Here is a 19,429-nt window from a genome sequence, read left to right on the forward strand (position 1 = left end):
TACCCAGACACAGAACAAATGATCGTGTTCATCACACAATCATTTCTCCTGGGTGGGAATCGAACCCACGACCTTCAGTAAAGCAGTCAGAGCCACTAATAATGTAAATATTCTAAATACTAAAATGACTTTTATTTTTCTTGCCATTTTGATTCGAAATTTCTTAAAACGTTTTTTGGGCAGACATAATTTGCTAAATCAAGTCAAAAGTTCGTATACCTATAGATTCTAATAATATTGGTATTTGTCATCGGAAAGACCTAGTTTGTGTGGTCGTTAACCCAGTGCGATCAGTTCACCCACGTTTGCACATAACGGTTCAAAATTTGCATAATATACCGTTTTTATAACTTTGAAGATAAATAGTGGAGTGGAAGAATTGTTCAAGTGGGAGTCCGACTCGGGAGTTTGATGGTTCCGTACAAATATGATAAAAGGAAACGAATGGGCTACGAAAATTTGTCACTCACGAAAGTTATTACGGTTGTAATAATACTTCTATACTATATGTAGTAATTTATTTATTTATTTCTTGTAATAGTGGCAACAGATGTAAATAATCTTTGAAAAATTTAAACTATCCAGCTATTACGGTTTATGAGATACAGCCTGGTGACATACGGACGGACAGACAGCGGAGCCTTATTATTGGAATTCCGTTTTTACTCTTTGATTATGGAATCCTAAAAAATATTCATTAATACTATATTTACTATCTGAGTCTTTAAATGGAGGTTATTTTTATTACTTGGTTTATTTATAGTATATTTTGACCAGATACGTAAAAAGTGTCAAGGCGTCCTGCAGTTCTTTCTTTGGATATGAACGCATGAGGAGAAGGTGCAATCCAAGTGTGACTACTTAAAAGCTAAGACACTGACAAACGGTAAAGATAGAATTCTTGTGAGAAACCAGATCACAAATATCTGAAGTAATCTGAAATTGCTAGCTAGGTGATCTATGCTCAAGTAGTGATAAGTGTGATAACCTAGTATTATAACCGATGGATTATCAAATCAAAAGTCACAGGTTCAAATCCCAGCACGTATCTACTAATATCTCTTCTAGGTTTTAAACTGCATACATAAGCTTATATTAAACTGGAATAAAATTCAGCATGCTGGTCATTACACACAAATAAATATTTCACAACTTTCACACAACGCCATCTAGTCTCAAACTAAGCAGAGCTGGTATTATGAGTACTAGACAACTGATAAACATACTTATATATTTCTAAATACATACATAATATAGATAAATTACACCCAGACACAGAACAAATGCTCATCACACAAACATTTGTAATGGTTGGGAATCGAACCCACGACCTCCGGTATAGCAGTCAGGGTTACTAACAACTAGACAACTATATAAAGCATAAATGTTTTGCATAAATCCTGCTAGCTAGCAGGATTTGGTTAAGTTACGGTATTATTACCGTAACTTAACCAAAACCTAGCATTATGCCGAAAGCATTTATACAGCATCATTATTATGTTAAACAAGAACGAAAACCAAACTGTATTATGCATTTTATGCCCCAATTCTGCTATTTACAAGGGTCGATGAATGAATGAAATTTGGCTTAAAATGACAATTTTCGTATTGTCTTAAGCATTTTTCTATATAATTAATCAATAATCGGAAATTCAGTTCAGGACGGTATACTCAATGTCAATACAATTAACTTCCAATTATTGTATTGGCAAAATGCTTAAGAGAACAGGAATAATTTCAAATTTTATTCAATTACCATTCATTCATCGGTCATTGTTTAATTGCAGAATCGGGGCCCAGGACATAGATATTAACGATGTAGAAAACATTGATACCAATGACCGATTTCTTTAAAGAGCACCTATAACTCTGATTACCCCATATGCTTTAAAAGCGTAACGATATGCTATTAGAAAAGTGTCAATTTGTGTGAACCAGTTAGCTATAGCTTTCAGTATCAACTTTCTTTTTTATTGCACATTATGTGAACTGAATCCGGGATGAAAACTTATCTTTTTTCTTTATATAAAAATTAATTGCTGTTCGTTAGTCAAAATCAAAATCATTTTTTTTATTCCACGTAGACCTTTTAACAGGCTCTTTCAAAACGTTTAGTTGCGCGGTTCCAAAGTGTCATTCCTATGGAGGAGAACCAGCAACAAGCAACTCGAGAACGACTGAATCGATTTGGCTTATTTTAGTCTTGATATATTCGCAGCAGTCCAGGGAAGGTTTAAACGGTGATTAAATGACAGCTAGTCTAATATATAAAAATCTCCTGTCACGGTGTGTATGTAATTGAAGTCCTCCGAAACGGCTCGACCGATTCTCGTGATTTTTTGTCCACGTCTGGGGTAGGTCTGAGAATCCCCTATTTTATTTAATAAAACTCATTTGTATGATAAAATAACGTTTGCTAGAACAGTAAGTTATCTGTAAAAATACTGCAAAGTCTGCACGGATAGCCAAGTGGTTGAGGTCACCACACCAAACCCACTGAGCGCGACGTATCGCGGGTTCAATCCTCGCGTAGGACAAACATTTGTCTGATCCACGAATGCTCGTCCTGAGTCTGGGTGTCATTATGCATGTGATTTGAATGTTTGTGAACCGCCCCTCGAAATAAGGATTAAAATCCTTCGTTGGGGAGTAGTTTAACAAAAAGAAATGATGTTATTCTTTTACTCATGTAAGTTAGTTTGTAAACTACTGCAGTTACAGTTAATTTTAACTGTATCGTTCCGTAACAATGATTTCTTTCCATATGACTGCTTATTGCATCGCTTGTGAACTATCATGGTGTTTTATTACAAGAGGGATCGGCAGAAATGTTTTGAAAGTTGTGATAACCTACATGTATAAAAGTTGGACTGTCAAATCTAAGGTCGTAGGTTGGAATCCACGCATCAATATGTTTTAGAATTAATGTACATATTACAAAGTATCTTATTCTAATAGGGTATTTGACATGAAAACTGATCATTTCATCAGAGAGATATCCAAAAAATATTGGATAAATAAGGCATTTTAAATTTTGGTTCCCGGCTGTTATTTACACATCTTTGACAGTCGTTACAGATAGTCAGTAGCTTAAAAAGTCTGACAGCCAGTCTAACCAAGGGGTATCGTGTTGTCCAGGTAACTGGGTTAAGGAGGTCAGATAGGCAGTCGCGACATACACTATTCAGCTAAATCCGTTGCGAAAAAGTCTAATCCCCCTTTTTTAAACGTCGGTTAAATATAAACTACTTATAACATTCGCTCAATCATTTATTGTTCAGTCACGATTGGAGATTCGTAATGAAATATGCAAACACACATACATACACACATACATGTACCATGACCGGGCGTTCAACTTTACTCATAATAACTACAAGGGAAATTCAACCTTATTTCAATAGTAATAAAATTGATTTTTTTTATAAAAGAAAGTAATGTATTTTTTATTTGTATTGCAAACTAATTTACACTTTAATGGGCTAAGATATGGTTGGTATTCGTTTGTAGTATAAGTATAGTATTAAAATACATAGAGTTTTATTGTTTACGATTTTGAGCCTTATTCGTTAAGACATAGGGTTCATTTTGGTATATATTGTTGTATTGAATTATAATTGATTAGGTATCGTGATAGGTTTGCAGTATTCATTATTAGTGCTATTTCGTTGCGATATAAATGACTGGTGTCACTTTTTAGTGTCTAGTGACTGCACACTGTAGAAATAAGTGTCTGACACTTGAACACTATGTGTGTTTTGTTTTTCTAAGTATGTGCTATGTACATTCTTGATTAATTCTAAGACTTACTGATAAACGGTGAAGGAAATCATCGTGAGGAAACTTAGATTCTAAATATTGGAATCTGAAATCGTCCGCAGTGAGCTAGCGTGGTGATCAATGCTCAAACCGTCCCTATATGGGAAAAGGCCTGTGCCCAGCAGTGGGACTTACATATTATTATATGCTTGTATTATGTCTACACTAGCTGTTGCCGAAAATCGACGAGAACTCTCTGTGGTAATCAGGTCATAAACTATCAGTTTACTAAATTTCGTTAAAATCGTTTAGTTAATGAAAAAATAATTAACAAAACATGTTTATCCAGTCTGAAGTTCTAATGTAGTTTCTGAAGTTCTTTTTGAAATCAGTTAAAAAGGTCAAATCTGTCCAATTATTTCCCTTTAAACCGTAATCTAAAAAAAGAGGGTAATCAATTCGACAACACATACCTTCGTCATTTATTAACAGATTTTGACATTTTTTTTCTTTTCTTATCATACTACTGGCATTACTATAATTATATTTCGTCCGCCATGACAGGCCACTATAACACAATGCCCTACTTTCACTTTGCTGTGTCTACTACACTGACCAAGAAAACTGTAGTGGCTTTAATTCGGGTGCCTATAATCCAAATATTTACTTCCATATCTTTTCAGTCTCTTAGGTAAACTTGGGATAACTTCATGTGAAGAGACCCGGTCCTTTTTAAAGGCGTGCACGGGGACACAGGTCTAATTTGCAGAGGCCTTGTTGAGAACTTTAATATAAAATGTGTGTGTGTACCAGGGGCCGGCAACCTCTGTTATTTAAACAGAAATGGCATCCCATGGTAGCTATAACACTGTTGTGAATTGCAAGGATCACTAACTAAAAAAATTGGGATCTGGAAAAGTTCCTTTCATAAGCTATGGAGAACTATAGCACCTGACTTTAAATACATATAAAAACGTGCAAAAAACTGGAATTATATCAGCAGGTGATGATTTTTCGGCTCAAAAATGGGCCCCCATTATTTGTTTTTCATAAGTACTTAATTATAAGTTGGCGCTTAAGATTAAGCTACTTCTGTTTGATCCAAAAGACCAAAAAGTCAGCATTTGACATGAGAGTCTAGCGGTCTTGCCACTAATTTAAAAGGTAGAAAACTGAAGCTTAGAAGAACAGAATGCCCTTTATTTTCTAATATATAAAATTCCCGTGTCACGATGTTAGTTACCGTACTCCTCCGAAACAGCTTAACCGATTTTTACTAAATTTTATATGCGCATTCAGTAGGACTGAGAATCGGCTAACATCTATTTTTCATAAAAAAATGCTTTATTTTTTGGACGAAATTTTTGGTTTTAATTTTTTTATAATAGGGCATTAAAAATGCTGGGTCAGCTAGTTTAATATAAATATTAAAAACATAAAGAAACGGTCTTAATTACGATTTCTTCAAAAAATCCTTAATACAAATATCTTAGACCGCACGCTATTCGCTCACAAATTAAAGTGTTAACGCAAAAATGCAATAAAACTAAGATTAATGATATTTTCTTACAGAATTATTAGAGCGGAAATCTGATGCTGGGATATGCCTATAATCATTTGTAATATTTTCACTGTCTTTTAACACAAAAATACAACGTACGAATCGTACGACGACCTCCGTGGTCGAGTGGCGTACGCACCGGTTTCAAGGTGTCGCTAGCTCTGAGCTCCCGGGCTCGATCCCCGGTCGGGTCAGTGTAAAAATTCTCATTTCTACATTGTCTCGGGTCTGGGTGTTTGTGGTACCTTCGTTGTATCTGAATTCCATAACACAAGTGCTTAAAGCAACTTACTTTGGGTTCAGAACAATGTGTGTGATGTTGTCCGCATTTATTTATTTATTATTATCTATATATCTGACTGGCCTGTGGGTCTAGTGGCAAGTGACCCTGACTGCTATATCGAAGGTCGTGGGTTCGATTCCCACTCAGGATGAATGTCTGTGTGATGGACACGATCGTTTGTTCTGAGTCTGGGTGTAATTTATGTATATTATGTATGTATTTAGAAATATATAAGTATGTTTATCAGTTGCCTAGTACTTATAATACAAGCTTCGCTTAGTTTGAGACTAGATGGCGTTGTGTGATTAAAAAAAGCAAAAGTAATGAATACTTATTACTAATATCATAAAGATAATGTTTATGTCGCTGTAATTTCAAAAAAAGTTAACTATTTACGATCTTGAAAAATACATAATGTTATCCTTCACCATTTTATGAAGTAATTTCTCCATAATACTAACAAAAATTCAAAAAGACATTACTGCGTGAGATTCGAACCTACGACCTTTGATTCTGCAGTCCAGCGTTCATACCACTAGGCTATCCACAGCCACAATCTCTCTGCAATAGTCAGCGTAACAGTATTCATTTCACAATTTCTCGCCAAGCAAACGAAATGCCTTGGTAACATTGTGTCCGACTAGAGAAATCTTTACACTCCAGTTGTTAGCTATAAATGAAATTTACACCTCATCATACGCACTGTGTGTCTAGTCTGAGCTAGCTAACTTAATCTATACTAATATATAAAGCTGAAGAGTTTATTTGTTTGTTTGAACGCGCTAATCTCAGGAACTACTGATTCAAATTGAAAAATTCTTTTTGTGTTAAATAGATCATTCATCGAGGAAGGCTTTAGGCTATATACCATTACGCTGCGACTAATAGGAGCGAAGATACAATGGAAAATGTGGAAAAAATAAGGCAGGTATAAATCATAACTTATATCTTCTAACTACGCGGACGAAGTCGCGGGCAACAGCTAGTCTAAGATATATATATAAGTAAATTACATGTCACGTTGTTTGTCCGCGATGGACTCCTAAACGACATTCACGAAAACTTTCCTACACAGAATTAATCATCATGTCCTGGGTGGGAATCGAACCCACGACCTCCGGTATAGCAGTCAGGACCAATAATCACTAGACCAACAGACCAAATTCTTGCCTATTTTACACAGTATTGAACCTAAACTCTTTCTTCCAAGGCTTTATTTTAACCTACTAAGCCATTTGAATATTTCTATTTATATTTTAATACACAAGGTCGTAAATTAATTAAGCAAACAAATAAAATTGCAGTTTCATCACTTATTGCCGAGCCTATACCGCAAGGTCACATGTTAAGCAACGCCCGTCGCGGCCGCGAATTAGAAGGTGTTCGCGAGTTGAGTAATGTTGCATTTGAGCGATGATTTTTACTTTCTAAAGTTAAGTATTTATTGTTTGTCTGATATTACGCTTATTTTTTCCATTTCCAAGCATTTCATTTAGTTCCACCTGTCCCTTTGTCTGTAATCAAATCTCGCAAGTTAGAGACCCACTTCCCGGTTTCCGATTGAGATGAAATTTTGCATGTTTATGTATATTGTGTGACAATGTAATATTATGATGACATGGAGCTGATCTGATGCTGGACCTGGAAGGAGGTTACAACCCCAGCGAGTTGGACTACTTTGGACTCCTTATATTAGCAAGGCAAGCTAAAACAATTATTTTTCTATTATAAAAGTATTTTTCCTATTGTAACTTGTATTGTACTTTACCACGATTTCCTTAATATTACTAAAAACTCGTTTTAAAACAAAATGAGCATAGGTATTTCTGAGAAAAACTTTAAGTATCACTAAACGGTAATGACTAGACAATTTCAAAAACAAGCAAGTTTAAAAAACTAAGTTAATAATACCAATTCATCACAATTATAACGTCTATTAGTTTTGAAACATATTTATGTTACGCTGTGTAAAGTGACGGTCGCGATAGATTTGTATGCAGACACTTATAAATGCGACTTTTGAAGTGTTAAACTTAGTTTTTTCTACAGGCCTTTTGAAACAAGACTTAATCTATAGTAGCTTATAGCTGTTCCAGCAAACGTTATTTTGCCATACGAATTAATTCTATTAGTAGATAGGTATAAGGTGGTTTTTTGACAAACAAAAATACACCTTATTTGTGAGTTATCATAGACAATTTATGAACCCAAAATAAATACAAGTCGCTACGGGTCGACTACTCACACATATCGTGTTAAACTCAAAATTACAGTAAAATTATTACCTAGTTTTCAAATCGGTCGCGTGACGCAACATATATATGTTTTGACCTTTAATCTTAGTTAATAACTTGGCAATTTACTTCTCGTGATGCAAAATAATAACTAAGTATGTTTTGAAGAAATCTTGTTGTTACGAAGGACATACGAAAATAGATATCATACAATGTTTCTGCCTAAAATAGCTAGAAATATAGCTATTGTAGGCGCTTCGCTTCTTGGCCAGTGCCTAGGTTCCCACTATGAGAAGGGTCCCAGCACTCCCGTTTTTTTAGAAGCCCACATTATCGACACTAAGAGCGACCCTCACTCCTTTGTTGCCTCGTGGCCTCTGGGCCCCTACATCCGGCCCTGTTCTTGGCAATAATTCTTGAAATCGGACTTGGGCCCCAATTCCGTTATTTCCAATGGCGGATGATTCAATTAAAGGCAATCGGATTAAATTTCACACTATTCGTATTCTACCAAACATTTTCGATTTATTTTTTGAAAACCGTTTTGACCGTGAGTGTTACACCCTGTACTGAATTTCCAATTGTTGTTGACGAATGCTTAGAAAAATACGAACAGTGTCATTTTAAACCAATTTGCATTAATTCATCGGCCATTGACGACCTCCGTGGTCGAGTGGTGTACACACCGGTTTCAAGGTGTCGCTAGCTCTGAGGTCCTGGGTTCGATCCCCGGTCGGGTCAATGTAAAAATTCACATTTCTACATTGTCTCGGGTCTGGGTGTTTGTGGTACCTTCGTTGTATCTGAATTCCATAACACAAGTGCTTCAGCAACTTACTTTGGGTTCAGAACAATGTATGTGATGTTGTCCGCATTTATTGTAAATAGCGGAACGGGGCATAGTAGTTAATGAGATTAGCGCGTTCAAACAAAGGAACATGCAAATAAACTATACATCTTTATAATATTACATTAGCAAAGATAATAAATAAAGTCTTCCTACATCAAAATGAAACAAAGAAAATACCTTTAGTATTAATCATATAAAAGGACCTTGTGGAAAATACTTTGACCCCTGACAGCGGCCATTTTGTCAACAGATAGTAATGGAAAAACTCAAGATATTAACTTAAGTTATATTATGAAGTTAATTTTAATTTTTAAATAGGCTCCTTATAACTATATTTACGGTTTTGTAGCTAACTTCGATGTTTCCATCACTAGACCAATGATGTACAGACAATGGAGTCTAAGTTTTCTGTTCTTACCAGTTGTTAGAAACCTTAAAAATATCTACTCAAAAACAGCAAAAGTCACAAAACATAGGAAAAATGTAAAAAAAAACTATTATAAAATAGAACTTTCTTCGTCGAACAAATCGAACTAATGTTACAAATGCGAAAGTACATGAGTATTTGTTTATAAGTGTGTATGTTTGTTACTTCTTCACGCTTAAACGACTGAACCGATTTCGATGAAATCAGGTGTGGATGTAGCTGATACTTTCGATTAACACATAGGCTGTTTTTGCAGATATCACCGACATAAGAGGGCGAAGCCGCAAGCAAAAGTTAGAGTAGAATAAAATGTCCACAGTCTGTCTGTAGGTACTTGGTTTAACATACCGGATACTTATATAGAAAATATTTACACAAGAGTTTCCGCGTTTAAAGTTGGTGTCCTTAAGACGACTGTGCTTTTAGGTATGTACCTACACGCCAGCAAGTTTAAATTTATTATTTTCCTCATTATACCGAGGAAGTTAAGAAAAAAAACTACTTATTCTGAATGTACAAAAAACATTTTAAAGTCAGTGTATTTTGAAATAAGAGCAATGTGTAATTGTCCCACTGTTGGGCATAGGCCTCTTTCCATATAGGGGAGATATATTTTAAATTCCAATATTTGGAATCTAGGTCAGGCTAGATTGAACGAAAAGGTCACTGTGGCCCCGGTACACAAAAAGCACAGTAAGAAACATGGGTAGGTTTTAATCAGTAAAAGTCCGACACTCCTTTAAGTTCAACACGAGGTGGGTGAAGCCGTTTAATAATTTCCCATCCAGAAAAAAAGCAAAATATTTTACTTGATCGCTTGTCAGTGGTGTCTTAGAATAAATTAAGAAATTACGTATAACATAACACAGCGATGGTTAATTGACATAATTAGGTAATAAATACTATGCTACTTGCTTGCGTTGGGATCGAACTTACACCTCTAGCATAGAAATCGATACATAGAAACTATGCATGCTCGTTATAAAATGATGTAACGGTTTACTCACGCGTATTTATCGGGAGTGCCCGACTAGCGATCGACTCGCGATCCCAGCGCGTCAGCTCATTAAGGGCTCCGGTTGGGTCTGAAACTAGTCAGGCTACCGCGATAAATACGCGTGAGTAAACCGTTACGTCACTTAATAATGAATCAGTCTCACGATAGTTACTATGAGAATATGCATGCTCGGACTAAACATTAGTGGATCACACAAACGCTTGTCCTACACGCTGATCGAAACCGCGACACATCGCTCTCAGTGGCATTCGCATGGTGACCTATTCTGGCCATCCGTGCGGATAGGCGAGCGGTTGAGGTTACCACACCAAACCCATTGCGCGCGACGTGTCGCGGATTCGATCCCCGCGTGGGACCAGCATTTGTGTGATCCACGAATGCTTGTCCTGAGTCTGGGTGTCTTTGTGCATGTGCTTTGTATGTTAAAACCTCCCGCGACACATGGATTAAATCTCTACTGCGAGTCGTTTTTTTTTAAATACATGAGTTCTACTCACCAGCATGGGTATGTTGGGCACCACGACGACGTCATCGTCCATTCCCTTGCTCATGTCTGGTTGGAAGGTGTACGTTCTTTTGTAATGGAAGGACAGGGTTCCGTTCTCGTTGTCTGTTATGTTGACTTTCTCCCATTCTTCCCTGATAGAGAGAAAGAGAAAGAAGTACAATTAAGTATAATTAAAGGAGGTTGCTTAGCTATAATTGCACAAGTTGATCGATCACAGGCTAAGCTACACTTGGTACGGGCGAGGGATCATTTATGTCATAAGGAGTTCCTCTGTGTTTCGAAAGGCACGTTAAATTGTGGGTCCCGGCTGTTATTTATCACACCTTTGACAGTCGTTACAGGTAGTCAGAAGCTTGAAAGTCTGACAACCAGTCTTACCAAGGGGTATCATGTTGCTCAGATAACTAGGTCGAGGAGGTCAGATAGGCAGTCGCTCCTTGTAAAACATTGGTACGTAGCTGCATCCAGTTAGCCTGGAAGCCGACCCCAACATAGTTAGGAAAAGTTTAAGTTGAGAGAATTCATAATGAAAAGCTTAGTTCTTGCGTAATGAGTATTTTGCGCAATACAAAAGATCAGATCACGTTTCGCGTCAGCTTCTATGTCTATCATTTTCACTGAAACTTGAACTATACACTCCACGCAGACAGACTCGCGGGCAACAGCTAGTACAACAAAAAGGTCGAATACTTACGAGTAGACATAAGGACCCAGTTCATCCAGAATAGGTTTGGACCCATTGTTGAGGAACTCGTCGGCATTCGTTACGTTGTACACGTAGACCCTGACGAAGGGCCTCACGGGGGGTCGGGCCCACCACTCGAAGGTCATGGACCCTGGTCGGAGGACCAGCTCCTGTGGAAGATGGAAACAGAGTTAATGGGATAAGGGAAATTAGAGGTACATTTTTGGCTGTAGAAGAGTGACTGCATGGATAGCCGAGTGGTGTAGTCGGAAGGCTGATCGCGATGTGTCGTTTTGTTTGATTCTCGGGTAGGACAAGCTTTTGTGTGATTCTTGAATGTTTTTTTTCTGAGACTGGGTATTTTTGATATGTAATACACAACGATAAAATTCTTTAGTGCGTGAGTGGTTTCTAACATAACCTGTCGGCGCAAAAACCGAGGGTTGTTATAAGGCAGACGCGTCTGTGTTTTGTATGTACATCTATGACAACATAGCTCTCGAATGGATGAACTGATTTCGATTTAGAGTTTGCTGTTTCATTAGCACATTCGTCAGAAGGTCTTACGTTTGATCGAAGATGCCTGGATGGAAATCAAACCTACGACCTCCAGTATAAGTCAGGGCCACTTACCACTAGACCAACGTGTAACGCAATAATTTGAAAATTATTTATGACTAAATCTACTGTATAAATATACAATAAGTTTTTGATTACACAATTTGTTATTTACAGTTAAATATGAGCAAAAACAAGACATTGATCATGTTACAAGCTTAGTGACAGCCTTCGCTAACTTAAAGACGAGCTCAGACAATGAGACAGAATGAAAATAGAGAGTTGATCAAAAAAAGATGTTACATTAAATAGCATTCGTAAAGGTCACCACTTTATACCGACTGCGCACGACGTATCGCGAGTTCGATTCTCGTGTAGTATTATTTACGTGATACAGGAAAGTTTGTCTGGACCACTTAGACTCAGAATTACAAAATTACAAAGGTCCTATGTGTGGGAGTTGTTCATAAAAATGAAATAAGGTTTATTCTTAAATGAAGGCCAGAACATATAGAACGTTTTTATGAAGGATTGCAATGCATCCATACACCGACACAGAAGCGTGATGTAGCACGGCGGTTCAGGTTTAATCAGTAAGAATGTGACACAACTCATTTCCTCCCACGAAAGAGTGGGTCCATGGTCCATGAAGATTACCCCGCCTTACTAAAAAAAGGACTTACAAAATGAATTTTCCCGCCGGGTTTTATACGTTTGACGGTTATATGTGGATTTTGTGGCATCATAACTTTCGAATGAATGTCGCTCGTTTGGTAGAATTAAATAACATATCATAAATTAAGTGTATCGGGAATTTTCAACTATGATTTCAATCTTGGTTTATCATGGCTTATAGAAAGAATATGTTAGGTATATAGATACGTACTACATACGCGTAAATTCTGTCTGTATGTCTGAACCCGCCTTTAAACGTACAGTTACGTTATTGAACCGTGGGAGTACATTCGACGCGCACGAACACGCTATTACCATGAAATTATATGTTTGTATGGGCTCATACATTTGGAAATGTCGATATAATAATAATAACTTCAAATTTTAGAGCGTAGTAGGTGATTTTAAGGGATCTGGGAGATATTTTTTTGGGCGTTGATGTCATCATTATCATCATCATTAGCCCATATTCGTCCACTGCTGGACATAGGCCTCCCCAATCACACGCCATCGAGATCTATCTTCATCTCCTCGCATCCAGCTCCTGCCATCTTGAGCAGATGATCACTCCACCGTGTCTGAGGATGTCCTAGGAGTTGATGTACGTTCATTTAATCCTGATGCTTCTTTCCTTTGCCAAGTCATTTACGAAGTTATTCTGGTAACGGGACAACAATGCTACGGAAGTCCGTTACGGCTATACGGGTTTTAAATATTAATATTTTTCGATTTTGACATTATACGTAGTAATAATCTATTACTAGCTTTTCGCCCGCGGCTTCGCCCGCGTCGATGTCGGTTATATCGCGTTTCCAAGAGAAATCTTTAAAAGTCCGGGATAAAAACTATCCTATGTTCATCCTCAAGGTCAACTCTATCTCTGTACCAAATTTCATTAAAATCAGTTCAGTGGTTTAGACGTGAAAGCGTAACAGACAGACAGAGTTACTTTCGCATTTATAATATTAGTAGGGATAAAAAAGTCAATTAAAAGTTTTGGAAAAAAGTAAAAAATATTGAATTGAATAATAATAAAAATTAAAAGCCTATTTTCTTAGACTTAGAAGGTTACTCTGATACAGCAGTCAAGCCTGCTAACCACTTAGTCAAAAAGTTGTCTTACATCGGAGGCTTTAGTCGCCTCGCGTCCGAAGGCCCTTAGTTTTACACCGTCTGTTGCGTAACCTTCACAACGCTTCACTGAGCAATACGAGTGTGTCAGGATGTATGTTGAGTTGTGTTGACACATCCATAGCACGCAGGATGTTGCTTCATTAGGGATGCGTATGAAGGATGTGTTTTGAGATACTTCAGAAGCTCTTTATAAGTCAGCACGATCGCTTCTCGGCCTTTTGGCTCAGATCAAAGTGTATAAGTGAGCAGGATTATTTCAAAAATTAGTTTGGGACGACCGCCCCTAGCTGCCCCGTTGGCGATGCCGCGTCAGCTCATGATTAAGGACTCCGCTTGGGTCCGAAACTAGTCCCGACGGTAGATAGGTACTTTCTCCCCCACAACTTTTGAATGGCTTGTTTTTTTTTAAACATGTCTAAGAATACTTGCACATAATTCAGCTTTATAACACGAATCAAAGAAAATCGAAATAACTCAATCATTTCGGGAGATACCTATGGTGCCACAGACATAAGGATACGTCAAATTTATAGAATCTCTGGTGAAAATGCTCGTTCTCTGTATGAGAGGCCTTTTTTTTTTTTTGGTTAGGCGGGGGAATCCTCATGGACACCCACCTCCTCGGGGGAGGAAGTGGGTAGTGTCAGACTCTTACTGACTAAACCTTAACCACCGTACAGCGTCCCCGTATTTAGTAGGTGCGCGGGCATGCATAGCATTTCAACACGCACCGGCAGTGGGACAGTTACAGGTCGGTGTTATTAACAGCTTCGGTAATGGCGCCCCACCGTGGGGCAGCTCACAAGCGTGGTGATCAATGCTCGTTTTCTGTATGAGAGGCCTGCAGTGGGACAGTTACAGGTCGGTGTTATTAACAGCTTCGGTAATGGCGCCCCACCGTGGGGCAGCTCACAAGCGTGGTGATCAATGCTCGTTTTCTGTATGAGAGGCCTGCAGTGGGACAGTTACAGGTCGGTGTTATTAACAGCTTCGGTAATGGCGCCCCACCGTGGGGCAGCTCACAAGCGTGGTGATCAATGCTCGTTCTCTGTATGAGAGGCCTGCAGTGGGACAGTTACAGGTCGGTGTTATTAACAGCTTCGGTAATGGCGCCCCACCGTGGGGCAGCTCACAAGCGTGGTGATCAATGCTCGTTCTCTGTATGAGAGGCCTGCAGTGGGACAGTTACAGGCTGGTGTTATTAACAGCTTCGGTAATGGCGCCCCACCGTGGGGCAGCTCACAAACGAATCATCACTCGTACTACAAACCTACATTGTTACAATCACAAACACAATATGTTTAATATTATTATTTATTTATTATGAAGTATAATACCCGTATCAATACAAGCTAACGGTATACGAGTGTATTAACGTGCATTGTCTCGAGTTATGCGATGTTGCAACACCGTGCGACTGTGTAGCGCCTTGACCGATATAGCTCTATTGTGAGGCTTGTCGATATGAAGATTAGGTAACTATGAGCTTTATACACAACTAGCTGATGACCGCGGCTTCGCTCGTCTGGTGACAGTCAGACGAGCGAAGCCGCAGTCATCAGCATCAGCGTCGTCACAAAATAATCCATACTATCATTATAAAGCTGAGCAGAGACTGTGGCAAAAACGGTAAAAAATATTCATCTTCGAGGGCTTCCATTTAACAATTCCTAATTTATATCTTCTAACCACGCGGACGAAGTCGCGGGCAACAGCTAGTCGTCATACATTTGTCTATACACTGTGTCTGTTTCTTTTTCTTATCTCCTGTCGCAGGTCTGCTGGAAGATTTTTTTAAAGAAATAAGCAGTACCTTTGTGTCTGAAGTATTTTATTTTTATATGTGTTTTACTCTATCTTTGTTGTGTGTACAATAATAAATAAATAAATAATATAGATAAATTACACCCAGACACAGAACAAATGATCGTAGTCATTACACAAAAAAATGTTCTGGGTGGGAATAGAACCCACGACCTCCGGTATAGCAGTCAGGGCCACTAAACACTAGACCAACAGGCCAGTCAACGTTTAAGAGATGCTTAACGCTAGATAGAGCCAAAATTACAATATACATTAACAAATAAAGTCCAAGTTAAATGCAAAATGGAAAGCGCGTGACTTGCGCGTGCGCAGTCTCATGCAACGTCATACATAATGCGTACTAAGTTGTGTGATATTGTATGAGTCATCAAGTATGTGATAATATGTCGAAAACGTATTCGACGGGTAAAATTACATGTTCCTAAGGCTTAATAGCACAGATAATTCTCTTATACACCGTGATTTTTTAGTCGTCTTACAAAAGCAGCCCAGTTCATGTATCTATTATCTAAGGACTAGAACACGTTCATGATAAAAAAAATGGTATTTACGAGATTTCAATAAATTTAAAATGCAATTTTTATTCAATATTATGATGCAATTCGTAGTTTTTTAGAAACACAGCTCTGTTGCGAGCGCGGTCCGAGCCTTGTAACAATGGCGAGGGGCGCGGGCGGCGGCATTTTTACACATTTTTAAGAGTATTTTCAGATTTCTCTTGTTTAACATTTCTTCGCACTTATTATCTTAGTTGATGATAAAAATAATAATAATCGCGCCTAGGGGTATTTTACGTCGGATATATGAACTGGGCTCCTTTTGTAAGACGACTAAAAAATCACCGTGTATAAATGTAGGTCTTTTTAGAAGTTTTTCGTTTCGTATATCATGTAAAAATAATACTGGTTTTGTGTGAAATTACTGTGAGAAGATGTTTTGTTTGAGAATTTTAAATAAATGAATATTTTCACTTTCTTTGAGACCACGTAAGTTACCACTGTGATAAAGATGCTAGAAGCTACGATTACTAAAAGCGTTTGGGTGTGATCCACGTATGCTTGGGTTAGTCTGGGTGACTTTGTGCATGTGGCTTGAATATTTAGTAAAAAAAAAATCCTGCACTCAAGTACCTTCACTTGAAACGTTCATCGTTGAGTAAAGCACGCACGTCTTGAAGGATCACAGGGTGTGCGACGCTTGAGATGGTTTATATGAGGATGGGTGACCATCTATGTCATAATGAGTTCATTCGTTTTTTAGAAGGCAGGTTACAATGTGGCTCCTGGCCGTTGTTTATACATCTTTGACAGTTAGAAGATACAAGTCTATCAAACTAGACTAGCGTATCGTGTCGGATGTAACTGGGTTGAGAAGGTCAGATCGATAATCGCTCTTTGGAAATAACCATACCAGCCTATATACGTCTCAATGCAAGCAGTGGGCAAAGGCCTCTTATATATTCTTCACCACACGAACTCGATCTAGATCTGTGACTTCAAATTCCAATGTTTGGAATCCAGGTTTACTCATGAATCACGATATTTTCCTTCACCATTTTTCGTGGCGTGTCTTAGATTAAATAAGAATTTTTGCTTTTTGTATTTCTAAGGGCCGATTTTTCAATCGCCAGATAACTTTTATTCGACGAATATCTTTGATCTTTTGACAGCTTTTGTATAGAGAATATGTCAAATGGCCATAGGCCATAATATTTATTCCTCAGATAAAAGTTATCTGACGATTGAAAAATCGGGCCTAAGAGAATTATGAAAACTTTTTAAACCGATTTTTTTACCAGTCCACTAAGACCTGCTAGATACTTAACTTATATACTTACTATATTTAAGATAGCTTAGCAAAACTATAGCAGCAATTGTCAATAAAAACTAATTAAATATATATTTCTTTTAATTTAAATACAAGAACTCAATTTTTACGACTAGTTGCCAACGCAACACCATAATTTTATTGAGATAAGGACAGGGGAATGATGTTTTCTAAAATATTTGAATAGACAAATGGTACTTACATGGTCGATGAACATGCGGACCCATGCTCCGAAGAATATGGCACAGACGATCCCGAGCAGCAGCAGCACCACCGCGGAGGCGAGCACGAACCCTGGAAGCAGTACATCATCAGAACCAGACATAATATCATCGGCCTAGCCTTTTCCCAACTATGTATTTTTGTGATACCCCTCGACACACGGATTAAATTCCTTACTAGTCAGGTGTGAAAGAGGGATGTCACTCTCCGCCGTTTATTGCGCTGTCACGTTCGCACAACCATATTAATATTGCTTTAAGTTATGGTGATGACGCAACTTAGGTGACAAATAGCTTGAAAATACCCACAAATTTACGACAGTTAACTAACGCTGCTTAGTATCGACTTTTTTACATTTTTTTGGTATGGCAACAACAGAAATACCTAATCTGAGACCATTACGACTAACTAGTTTTCACGGTTCATAGGAAGGACTGAAGGACGGTAAGACAGCGGTGCCTTAGTCTTAGGGTTCCGTATTGACTCTATGGGTACGGAACCCCTAAAAAAATACAGTCAAAACTATTGCCGAAGCTATATAAAGATTCTAGCTGTTGCCCGAGATCACACGGGATCCTAAAATCTGAATAAAAACTATCCTATGTGGATATGTGTTAATCCTAGTTATAAACTATCTGTTTACCAAGTTTCGTCTAAATCCGTTCAGTAGTTTTTGCGTGGAAGAGGAACAAACATCCATGCATACAAACTTTCGCGTTTATAATATAAATAGGATTTATGTAGTGAGTCTATCACGGCCAAACTTAGAATATTGCAGGTGATTAGAAAGTGACCGACTTAGTGGGTTTCGTAACGTTTATGCGATATTGTATAAGATGTTAAAAGTGGCACTATGATAGACTGTACAGATACACGGATTGCTTGCTCATGTACTTTGAATATCTCTTAGATAAAGCATGTTTTTATCATACAGTACTAAGCTAACTAACGTTTTTCTTAAGATTGTCTACGTTTAAAAGAATTGAAACTGAAGACTTCCTTAAAAAAAAACTGTTTTATTAACAAACTTTAATAGTAGTTTTTTGTTTTGGGCTCTAACGGCCGCTTTCTATATTCGATCTCGAATCTAAGATTCAAATCAATCCAGATTTTTCTCAATCCCTCGATTGAGCTTGAATCTGCATTTCATTAATCGATCTCGTCTCGAAATCCATCGAAAAAAAACGGATAGATCGCCCTGCTAAACGTCTTGTTTTACGCATGTGCAGAAAAAGTACTTCAGCGATTATTAATGATTAAAATGGTGGCTTTTTTTCTTAAAGCTTATCTATTTTATGTATAATCACTAGAAATTGCACAAAATACAAAAATAAAAGATGGAGAAGTCGTAGCGGTAAAATACTGTAATTCTACCTGAAGATTAGAAAAAGCATAAACGACAATAAACGTTTATTGATGAGCAACGGAACGTCAGTCAATCGAAAAGTTGTCAGTCAGTTTGACATTAACATTTTAAAATCGCAAGTTTTTTTGTTGTTTGTTTTTCCGATGTCTCTCTGTCTGTGTCTGTTATTGAATAGAATACAGCGGTAATATTCGAGCGCGTTCAGAATAAGTTCACGCGCCATCTGTACAAGAAACTGTATGGGGTGTATCCGTTCTACCTACTCATGGATCTCACTCTGTTTGTTCTGGGCATGGTTGGCAATAATCAACTGTATATGAGATGGGAATTTGCACTGGTCGTCTACTTGGTGAAGGTGCTTCGTGGAGTGGAGAATCACCCGGAAGTATTGCAGCGCTTGAGTGTGTGTACCGGACCGCTACGTGTGGCGGCGGCGAAACCCGCACCTACTGATAGTTCCTACAGCGAGAATCCCAAAGCACCTTACAAGAGCTCTCC

General features: G+C 37.9%; 1 protein-coding gene across 2 annotated transcripts in view; it reads right to left on the reverse strand.

Annotated features, from left to right (window-relative positions):
- LOC113502306 (scavenger receptor class B member 1) overlaps positions 1-19,429 on the reverse strand; it is a 59,282-nt gene that overhangs the window by 11,933 nt on the left and 27,920 nt on the right. For both annotated transcript variants that reach the window (XM_026883820.1, XM_026883822.1), the window contains exons 2-4: positions 17,546-17,637; positions 11,335-11,495; positions 10,630-10,771 (exon numbers count right to left, since the gene is read on the reverse strand). In XM_026883820.1, the coding sequence (XP_026739621.1) occupies positions 10,630-10,771; positions 11,335-11,495; positions 17,546-17,637 (395 nt within the window). The remainder of the gene's footprint in view (positions 1-10,629; positions 10,772-11,334; positions 11,496-17,545; positions 17,638-19,429) is intronic.

The sequence above is a fragment of the Trichoplusia ni genome, chromosome 17 (assembly GCF_003590095.1).
Source record: "Trichoplusia ni isolate ovarian cell line Hi5 chromosome 17, tn1, whole genome shotgun sequence".
In the NCBI taxonomy this organism is placed as follows: Eukaryota; Metazoa; Arthropoda; class Insecta; order Lepidoptera; family Noctuidae; genus Trichoplusia; species Trichoplusia ni.